General features: G+C 37.2%; 1 protein-coding gene across 1 annotated transcript in view; it reads left to right on the top strand.

Moving 5' to 3' along the window:
* VPS37A (vacuolar protein sorting 37 homolog A (S. cerevisiae)) overlaps positions 1-10,455 on the top strand; it is a 33,712-nt gene that overhangs the window by 11,640 nt on the left and 11,617 nt on the right. Inside the window, exons 2-4 of the mRNA XM_010858373.1 lie at positions 1,870-1,944; positions 3,799-3,913; positions 4,418-4,518. Coding sequence (XP_010856675.1) covers positions 1,870-1,944; positions 3,799-3,913; positions 4,418-4,518 — 291 coding nt within the window. The remainder of the gene's footprint in view (positions 1-1,869; positions 1,945-3,798; positions 3,914-4,417; positions 4,519-10,455) is intronic.

Raw genomic sequence — 10,455 nt, 5'->3', positions numbered from 1 at the left:
TTTAAGTCAACTTTTTCACTCTCCTCTTTCACTTTTATCAAGAGGCTTTTTAGTTCCTCTTCACTTTCTTCCATAAGGGTGGTGTCATCTGCATATCTGAGATTACTGATATTTCTCCCGGGCAATCTTGATTCGTCCCCCCAAAAATGAGGAAAATAAGACAGGTCTTCCAGAACTACCAATTAAAGCAACCAAAAGAAAAAAAAATAAGTTATGTAACTGCTAGATCTTTTAAAAGTATTCATGCTTGAAAATGATTCTTGTCCTTTTGGATATCAGGCTTCCTTTCAACCATAACTCATTAATACTACTTAACATTTTTCCCTTTGGAAAGATTATAAAGATTATAAATGTTAGAATTCCAAGTGAGTCACCAAAAGATCTGGTTGGTAGATTATACTTGTAATAATTGCATGCCAGCAATCAAAATAAAATTCTGGGGACTTGCCTGGTAGTCCAGTGGTTAAGATCCCAACCTTCCAATACAAGGGATGTGTGTTCAGTCCTGGGTCAGGAAGCTTTAAGATTCCACATGGTAAGGGGTCATGGCCAAAAAAAAATTTTTTTAATAAAAATTCTGAATGTAAAATGTTAAAGTATAGGGAACTTTTATTAGATGGCAGTTATATTCAAGTATTAATAATGAAGACTCCCCAAATAGTAACTTGATAAAGTGACATGATAAAAGTTTCTTTTTCTCTTGCATACGAGAAATTCAGTTTGTTGATTCCATAACCATTAAGGACCCAAACTACTTCTGTCTGCTGAGCTCTCCCTAGTGTTTGGCTCTGATTCTCAGAGTCACTCCTGGTCCAATATGGTTGTTCGAAGTTTGTCTTTCAGGGCCAGGCAGGAAGGGCAGATAGACTCTATACCAGTTTTTGTTGCCCTTTAAAATGCGTTTCTGGAAATTCCACCTCACCCAACTTAACTGTGTTTTATTGGCTGGAACTTAAGCCTGTAGCAACAACTTGCTACAAGAAAAGCTACAACATTGCTGCTCAGAATAAAATCAGGACTCTCTTATTTAGGAAGAAGGGGAATATTTGGTTTTGAAAAGCAGCCAGCTGTCTCTATCTATCATAAGGCTGTAGGAGACATCTCATCCAGACTTCTCAGTTTAAACTCTGAAAGCCCTGTCAATACAGCTGGCATTGGCAGGATTGTAGTCAGAACATAGGTCTTCTCTTGCTGACCTGTTTTAACTAGAGGACTTGGCAATTGCTTCTTGTTCAGTTGCTAAGTCATGTCTGACTCTTTACAACCCCATGGACTGCAGCATGCCCAGCTTCACTATCTCCCGGAGTTTGCTCAAACTCCTGCCTACAGTTGATTCTACTAATGATAAATTGCTTCCCTGGTGGCTCAGACAGTAAAGAATCCACCTGCATAAGGGAGATTGGATTTGATCCTTGGGTTGGGAAGATCCCCTGGAATAGGGCATGGCAACCCACTCTAGTACTCTTGCCTGGAGAATCCCCATGGACAGAGGAGCCTGGCATGCTAAAGTCCATGGGGTCACAAAGAGTCAGACATGACAGAGTGACTAAGCACAGCACAATGATAAATTATATAAAGCAATAGTAATCGGTGTAGCACTAATACAAGAGTTCTTTGCCTTTTTACCTCACCAGCTTAACTCCATCTCTTCGCAACCCCCTGAGAATATCTCAAAATAGTATTGCCTGCTTATTTGATAATTTTTTCTATGGTCATTTCCCCCTCAAGATACAAGTTATATTGGCTCTCTAGATTCTGTGATTAAAATGAAGTTGTTTTAGTAGACTCTACAAATTTTAATGTTTGCTTTTAACATTAATGGTTTTTATAACTTTGGATAAATTTTTTTTCTCACATTTTCTCCTACAGCATAGCTGAAATACAGAAAGATGTGGAATACAGGTTGCCTTTCACTGTAAATAACCTGACAATTAACATTAATATGTGAGTAGAATTGTATCCTGTTTTTTCATGGAATAGGACTTGGAAAAATCTTTTTATCGTTTTGTTTCTTAGCTACTGTCAGAAGTAAGCTGTTTAAAGTAAGCTGAATTTATTTCCTTTTCTAGTATCTAAAGTTTCTTAAACTTATACAATTCTGTGAAATAAAAAAGTTTAAATATGTCATTGTAATAGAGATTGCGGTAAGAAACCATGAAAGAGGAAATGGAATACAAAGATGTAATAGATCTTTCATTGATTTGCACTAAACTCTTCGCTGGAGGCAGGCTGAAAGAGAGAGCATGACAACAACAAACAGTGGAAGGGATCGTGTGCAGACACTGTTAGAGGAACAACCACCTTTACATCAGAAACAAGTTAAAATATTCTCGTTTTCAGCAACCAATATAATACATCAGCCAGAAAGTTCACAGTTGAATTTGATCTGCCGATTATTTTTAAAGAAAAAAAATTAAAAGTAAAAAATAATAATCATTATTAAGGTTATTAAGTAATAAAGAGGAAAGTTTGGGCAAAGTGATTGCTAGTACTCATTTAGCCCTAAGTGCATTTGTTAGACTTCAACATGAAAGAATTATTATTACCTCAGATTGCATTAGGTGGCTGGCTGCTCAAGCAAGTGTTTGAGTGAGGTACAGTAAAAATGCACTTAACTTGAAGATAGAAACTATGTTTGTTCATCGTCAGATCTTCATTGCCTAGTGAGGTACCTTCACGTGGGATCCCATATTAAATCCTAGTTGAATGAGTGGAAATTAAACGGTGAATATATAGCAGTGCCAACCATTATGCTGTGTTATGTCAATATATGGGAGCTTTATTAATCGTCACAGCCGCCCTGAAAACTAAAACAAATTATATTCAAGTAGGTAGTGAATACAGTAGTCAGGAGAGAAACCCAGACTGTTTGGGCTCCAAAGGCCATTCATTGCCTCTTTTCCAAAGTAGTTTAACAGCCTAAACTATATACCTGAGGTAGTTTTCTCTCTCATCACACACCCTGGTACAGCTAAGTAGGAGAAGCCAACAAAGACCTAGTTTCCCTCTTGACAACAATAGTTCCCTGAGCCAGGAGGGGAACGGAGTGGCAATTTAAAAGGATGTATTCATCTAGATTTTAGAGATTTGCAAGGTTCCATGTCCCGTAAAAGTGCATTGTTGGAGACTTCACTCCCTAATTTCAAATTTGCAGTACTTAAAGGGTTAAGATTTTTACTCTTTTTCCTTTTGGTACTGAGAATTTACTGTTAATTAGCTGAAACCATAGGACTGACCTCAAAGTTGGGAGAGATGTGTTAATTGAGACATTTCAAAGAGAGCCGCATAGCACCAAGGCATGGTGTCAGCTCCAGTATTCCAACCCTAGTACTTCTTATTTTATCTACTTGCTCATTAAGAATTCAGTGTATAGTGAAACACTTCTTGGCAGCATTTCAAAAGAAGGAAAGCCACAAGAAAGTTAGATGCCAAGACCTGTGGTTCAGTAAAAAGCCAGACTGGCATAACATGGTTCACCTGATAAAAATGTATAATTTCTGGCTGAAATTTTGGATAGTTTGGTATAATGTGATGTGTTTGAAAGCAATTATTGGCCCAGTTTGAAGAATAGTCTATAATTCACATTATCCTTACTCCACATTAAGAAGGTTTTACTATATTGAATTAATTATAGTCTCGTTGCCAAAGTGTGTCTTTCTGTATAGGTTCAGTTAACTCAACAACCATAATAGAGCACTAATTACTGAATAATCTGAATGAAAGTGTGAAAATTTAATTTGCTTTTAAGTAACTTTGTTTTAGAATTATGGTTATATAACTCTGTTCTACTTTTGCCAGATTGCTTCCTCCACAATTTCCTCAGGAAAAACCAGTGATCAGTGTTTATCCACCAATACGGCATCACTTAGTGGATAAACAAGGAGTGTATGTTACCTCTCCATTAGTAAGCAATGTATGTATATGCTATGATTTATTTCAAAATGTTCACTATACTTAATAGATAATCCTGATTTGGAGGCTTTTTGTTTTTCAGTGGTGAGGACCTGTTGATGTTAAAACTTGGGTTCATTGTAGATCTTTTATAGTAGTTAGGAAGGGATTAAAATTCAAATTTGCCTTACATTTTTTAGAATATGTATATGATTCACTAACGTGAAGGACTATAACTTCAGTGTACTCAGTATTTACCTTTGAACCTTCAGATTACTGTCAGTAGTGAAGTGTGGAAATAGTTCAGCTCCAGTATTAACTAAATAAACTTTTAACCTCATTTATGGTATTGCTTCTATAGTAAGTTGTGGATGTTCAGTTGACATAATATCCTTTGCCTTTCATTTAATTTTTGACTTATAAAAGTGGATGTAAGGTTAAGTTTTACAGTTTAATTATCTTAATGAGACTATATAATCTTTTTTTGAAAATGATTTCGATCACTGTGTATTACTGTTACTTTTAGTTTACAATGCATTCAGATCTTGGGAAAATTATTCAGAGTCTATTGGATGAGTTTTGGAAGAATCCTCCAGTTTTAGCTCCTGCTTCAACAGCATTCCCATAGTAAGTATGTTTGTAACAAAAGAGTTTGTATATACATTTATTTACTTTTGATCTGAGTAATCAAAGCATAGCTTAAAAATTCAAATAAGGTTAAAAGGCAGTCTGCTTTCCACATCCTCACCTTCACAGGCAGATACATTCATACTTTTCAGAGGTAACTGGATTTTATTTTTTAGCTGCTTGTCTAATATTTATCTTCATCTTTCTGAATAATATATAGATACTGCTCTCTGTTGATTCTTTGATTTTAGATACCATCTACTGACTTCCTATCATGATTAATGAAGGTTTTAGTTATTTTTCACATACCTTTCTTTTCCCTCATCCTCTGTGAAAGTATGATTTTTACTTAAGTTTGTGTTTGGTACTTTCATTACATTGGCTCTCAGAATATTCCCTTCTGCTGAGCCAAGTACTTTATAATGATTACATTTCTGTTATGGTATAATTTTTTGCTTTTCTCTGGAGTTAATAATTACTTCAGTTTTCCATCAGTTTTGTATTCTTTGATGTTTTTAATTTCCCACCTCTTTTCAGCAGCTCTGAAAAATATCATTCAAATAATTTTTTCACATCATCAAGCCTGTCAGGTAATCTTGAGGTTCCAGTATTTTCCTTGCAAATATTGCTCCATTTTCTCCCTCCATTCTGAATTACTGTATAAGTGCTGTCCTGCCATCCTGGGATTTCCCTTTCCCACCTTCCTGTATGGGACTCTCCTTTTCCTGCATCCTGTGTTTTTTTCTTTCTCAGGCTATTTCCTAGTTTCTTGCTTTACTTACTCCCTGTGGCTTCCTAAGTAAAGGTGTGTTCAAGTTCCTAAGGATGAGTAACAGTTTATCCTAAAACTTGTGGTTGAAATAATGAGCATTTATTTTCCTTGTGAATCTGCAGTTTGGTTAGGTACTAATAGAGCTTGTTTGTGTTCCACCTTTGGCATCAACTGGCATGGCTTAAAACAGTAAACACATTTATTTGCTCATTATTCTTCAATTCAGGAAGGGTTCATCAGAGAGCTCTTCTCTGTTCTACTGACCATCAGCAAGCTCTCGTCAGAAGCTCTTACCTGGGGAGGTCAGTTGAAATACCGAGATGCAGCCTGGGCTTCCTCACACCACCATGGCTGGGCTTCTGGGGTGAACATCCTGAAAGAGTTATGAGAAAGTCATATTCACCTTCTCTGGCCTAGCTGCTGAAGTCACGCAGTGTCACTTCTGCTTCATTCAGTTTGTTGAGGCAGTCACGGAGTCCTGATCCGATTCGAGGGGAAGAAAATAGGCTTTTCTTCTTAATGGTGGAGTGGTAGGGTTCTAGAAGAGCATGTGTGCGTGCTCAGTCACTCATTCGTGCCCAATTCTTTGTGACCCCCATGGACTGTAGTCTGCCAGGCTTCTCTGTCCATGGGATTCTCTAGGCAAGAATACCGGAGTGGGTTGCCATGCCCTCTTCCAGGGAAATCTTCCCAACCCAGGGATTGAAGCCATGTCTCCTGCCCTTTCAGGCAGATTCTTTACCACTGAGTCATCTGGGAACCCCCCTGGGAGAGCACATGGGACCAGAAGTAGTGCTGTGACCATTTTTGAAAGTACAGTATGCCTTAAGATGCTGGGAAGAATAATTTTGAGATTTCTTCTTTTTAACCTGCAAATATCTTTAATATGCCCTCATACTTCATAGTTGATAGAGTGTGTTGAAGTGGTTTCCACTGACTTTTTTGTTTTGTTTTTCTTTTTGTTTTTTGTTTTAATTTCTTTTTGTTTGTTTGTTTTATTTGGTTTTTCTCCACTGAGAATTTTGAAAGCATACCTCTATTCCTAAGGTGTCCCGTGCCATTTCGATTTCTAATCCTTTGTTACTTTTTGTGTTCAATATTCTAAAATTGCATAATGCTGCAACTTCTGACAGTCACTATTTCCTCTTCCTCTAATATCTCTTGCCTTAATTGCCCAGTTCTTTTACTTAATTTACTTTTTCTTGTTCAAAAATCAGGTCGTATTTTAACACTGCCTAGAAATCAGCTTGGGCTAGATTATCCCATTCATTAGGTATATCAAACTCAGCCATCACTTTGCACTCCTGTGTCTTTGTCCTAGCGTCAGAAGCCTCTCTGATATTCTTTATCTAAAAACTGAATTTACTATTTTCTTCCAGGATAGGGCTAAGTATATCTCATTCACCTTATTTGAAAACATAAGCCAAAAAGTCTATTTGTTCCCATATCAAATAAGTTCTGTGATTTAGTACACATTGTTTAAAAAGCAAGTTTACTACATTTCTTAGATTATATTATAGGTTGTACCTATAATACAGTTTTGTTCAGAATTATTAAGACTTTATTTCAAGGATATATTTCAAGTAGAAATATTCTCATGTTGATCATATTCTTCCTAAATAACACTTTATATTTACATACATGTTATTATTATACTTTAGATAAAAGTAAAGCTCTAAGATTAAGGTGAGCCATACTTTGAAATAAACAAGCTTATTAGAAAACTATCTTATTTTTTTCAATCATAGATTCACTTGGCTTAAAATTTTAAAAATATAAAGGGGTGTGGGGTAAAAAGTTCCCTTCCATTTCTTTTTCTCTTGCAATTCACTTTTTCTTCTCATTGGTATCCAAAGTTGGTTGTTTGAGTGCATATGTATAGAACTCCTGAGATATTTTATGTATATACAAAGAAATATGTACATGCAGTATTTTATTCCCTCCTTTTTTTACACAAATGATAGCATACTATTCCCTTGCCTTTTTTTTTTTCATCTCACTAGTGGTATGGTTCAGAGAGCCTTCCATATTGGTACATAAAGCACTTCCTCATTCTTCTTAATGGCCACAAAGTACTTGTTTTATGGACACAACATAACTTAAGACTCCTAGTAATGGAATTTTTGTTGTTTCCAATCTTGCATAAAAGGCCCACCCTTTTGCCCTTAGTGATGCAATGAATAACATTAAAAACATTTTACCCAACTGTAAGTATTTTGTTGGATACATTGTCAAAGTGGTATACATATTTGTAAGTTTGACTAATATTTCAGAATTGCCCTAAGGAGTAAGTTGTACCAGTTTTTACTCCTGTGCTGCTGCTGCTGCTAAGTCACTTCAGGCATGACTCTGTGCGACCCCATAGACGGCAGCCCACCAGGCTCCCCCGTCCCTGGGATTCTCCAGGCAAGAACACTGGAGTGGGTTGCCATTTCCTTCTCCAGTGCATGAAAGGGAAAAGTGAAAGTGAAGTCGCTCAATAGTGTCCAACTCTTAGCGACCCTATGGACTGCAGCCTACCAGGCTCCTCCATCCGTGGGATTTTCCAGGCAAGAGTACTGGAGTGGGGTGCCATTGCCTTCTCCTTCTACTCCTATATGCAGTGCTTATTCCCTTTGCTGACATGGTGATTTATCAAAAGGGATCTTTGCTAATTTTTAAGTGGAAAATGATGTTAGTATAACTTAATTTGTTTTATCGTACAGTGAAGTTGAATCTTTTCCTAAACAGTGAAGTTGAATCTTTTCCTAATTTTTTTTCCTCTTTTCTTGAACTTGTGTATTCTATCTGATTCTCCATTTTGCTATTGGGTTGTTAGTCTTGTCAATGTGTAGAAGTTCTTTATGTATATATTAGAAAAATTAACCATTTTCCTATGACATGAGTTTCAAATGTTTTCCCCCAGTTTATTTGTCTTTATTTATAATAGGCTCTCTCATATAGAGAGTTTTGTTGTTGTTTGTTTATGTCAAGGGATTTTTATCATTTTCTCTTATGACTTTTGAATTTGGGATCACAGAAAGTCCTTTCCCACCCCAAAGTTTTAATTTCCATGATATCTTCCAGTTCTTTAAGATTTTTTTTTTAATTAAAGAAAAAAGCTTTCTGTTTTAATTTGTTCCATTTGGTTTCTCTTTTATTATTATTATGAGGATCTGGCTTCAATTTAATTTTTTTCCAGATGTCGCAGTGCTATTTATTGACCTCTCTCTCTTTTTTTTTCCACCTGATTTGAAATCTTGTTTTATTATATCCTAATTGCTATATATGCTTGGGAATTTTCTGGATTTTGTATTCAATTCCATTGATCTTCCTATCCATTGCCAGTGTTTCCTTTAAAAAAAAGTTTTTTAAAATTAAGGTTTTCTATTGTGTTTTGCTTTATGCCAGGATTAAACTCTTTACCCTCTTTTTTCAGGTTCTTTTCTTTATATTATTTATTTTTCTGTATAAACTTCAGTATTACAATTTTAACATTTGTGACAAATTTTCTTCCAAACAATTACAATTTTTTGCTAACTTATGTCATTAAATATGACATTAAATTATGTCAAAAACAGTAGCACTCCCATTTAAAAAATTGTTTAAGCTAGATATATTTTGGAACATTTCAATACTCTGGTATGTATTTTTCCCCAACACCACCAAGTAATTCTCCAGTTCTCAGCAAACACCGTGTTCCCTGCAAATTGAACTCAGTTCTGATGTTCACAATTCTGTCCACCTGGAGATGGGGTCAGATCCACAGATGAGGGAGTCACAGACTGCTCCATTTCACATATCAATGGAGAATCCATAGATGGTTCCTGTGCTTCTGACTAACTGGCTATAAATCAGAGGTTCCCATGGATTCCCCCCACCCACCCCTGTTTTGATTAATTTAAATGGCTCATGAAACTTCAAAAATAAATTTACATATGTTTAGTGGTTGGTTGTAAAGGATACAGATGAATAGCCAGAGGAAGAGGTGCCTACAGCAGGGCACGGTCTAGGAGAGCCCTGAGCACAGCAGCTTTTGTCCCCATAGACTATGGATGCATTCACGAGCAGGGCGCTTGTCGAGTCTTCCTGTTCTAGAGATTTTATAGAGCTTAATTAGCAGCCCCCCTCTTCCCTGAGATCGATGAGTGGAGCTGAAAGTTGCAACTTTCTGTCACTTGGTCTTTTTGGTGACCAACCCCGTCCTCAGACTGTATAGGGATTAGCCTATATGTTGTTAAGTTAGATGCCTGCCCCCTCGGGATGATGCTTTAAGATGGGCAGATGAGCCTCTATCACAGTAAGTGGGGTCCTCTAATGCGCTGGGCCCTGAGCCAGGAAATCCTGTGCCTCCGAGCCCTTTGAGAGCTGTTCTTAGTTTGCCGTGCCTTGTGGCTTTCTGGGATGTGAGCTCTTTTGTCTTCAGAGCTAGATGTTTGGGGTGTTTGTCTCTCAGCTTCAAACTCAAACCTTAACCCTCCAGAGAAAAGCTCTGGGTTTTGAGTTTTCTCCAGGTTGTAGGTCCTCTTCCTGAGGGTCGGGTTTATGGTGAGATTGTGTCTCAACCTCTCCTACTAGCCTAGATGTCATTTTCTTCTTGTTTGCCTGATTTGCTCAGATACTTTGGGGGGTTTTTTCTAGATGAAATTGTCCCATATATAGCTGTCGATTAAATTTCTGTGGGAGGTGAATCCAGGATCTTCCTATGTCACCATCTTGAATCAGAACCCTGTATTTATCATCTTGCAAAAATATATTTTCTGACTTTATCTTGAGTACATACTGCTGTGCCACTTTTTCTAATATATATGCATGATTTTTACATGCATCTTTTTAAAAAAAATTCAGGCAAGGCTTTCCTGGGACTTGTGCTGCAGCACGAGGGAGTGAACTCAAGAAACTGGGTACCCTTGCTTGCTCTCCAAGGAGAGCAGGCTGGCTCCTCACATGGAGTGAGGATGGGGGTGGCTTGTGGTTGGGCAGAAGAAGGGGTGGCCCAGCTGGCCTGCCTACCCCATGGTGTTGCTGTGTACAAGGATCATGCATAGTACCCTGCTTTTGCCCCAGGTACCTCAGAAGTGGCTGTTGGTTTGTGGCCTTTTTGTGACATTTCATAATTTTGTAATATTATTCATAATTACCCTGACTGCGGTGCATTCGGTTGTTTTTAGTCCCTTAAAGTTTCT

This window comes from Bison bison, unplaced genomic scaffold (assembly GCF_000754665.1).
Source record: "Bison bison bison isolate TAMUID 2011002044 unplaced genomic scaffold, Bison_UMD1.0 scf7180017864386, whole genome shotgun sequence".
Taxonomy (NCBI): domain Eukaryota; kingdom Metazoa; phylum Chordata; class Mammalia; order Artiodactyla; family Bovidae; genus Bison; species Bison bison.
The sequence above is the reverse complement of the archived record's forward strand: the minus strand, read 5'-3'. Positions and strand labels throughout refer to the sequence as shown.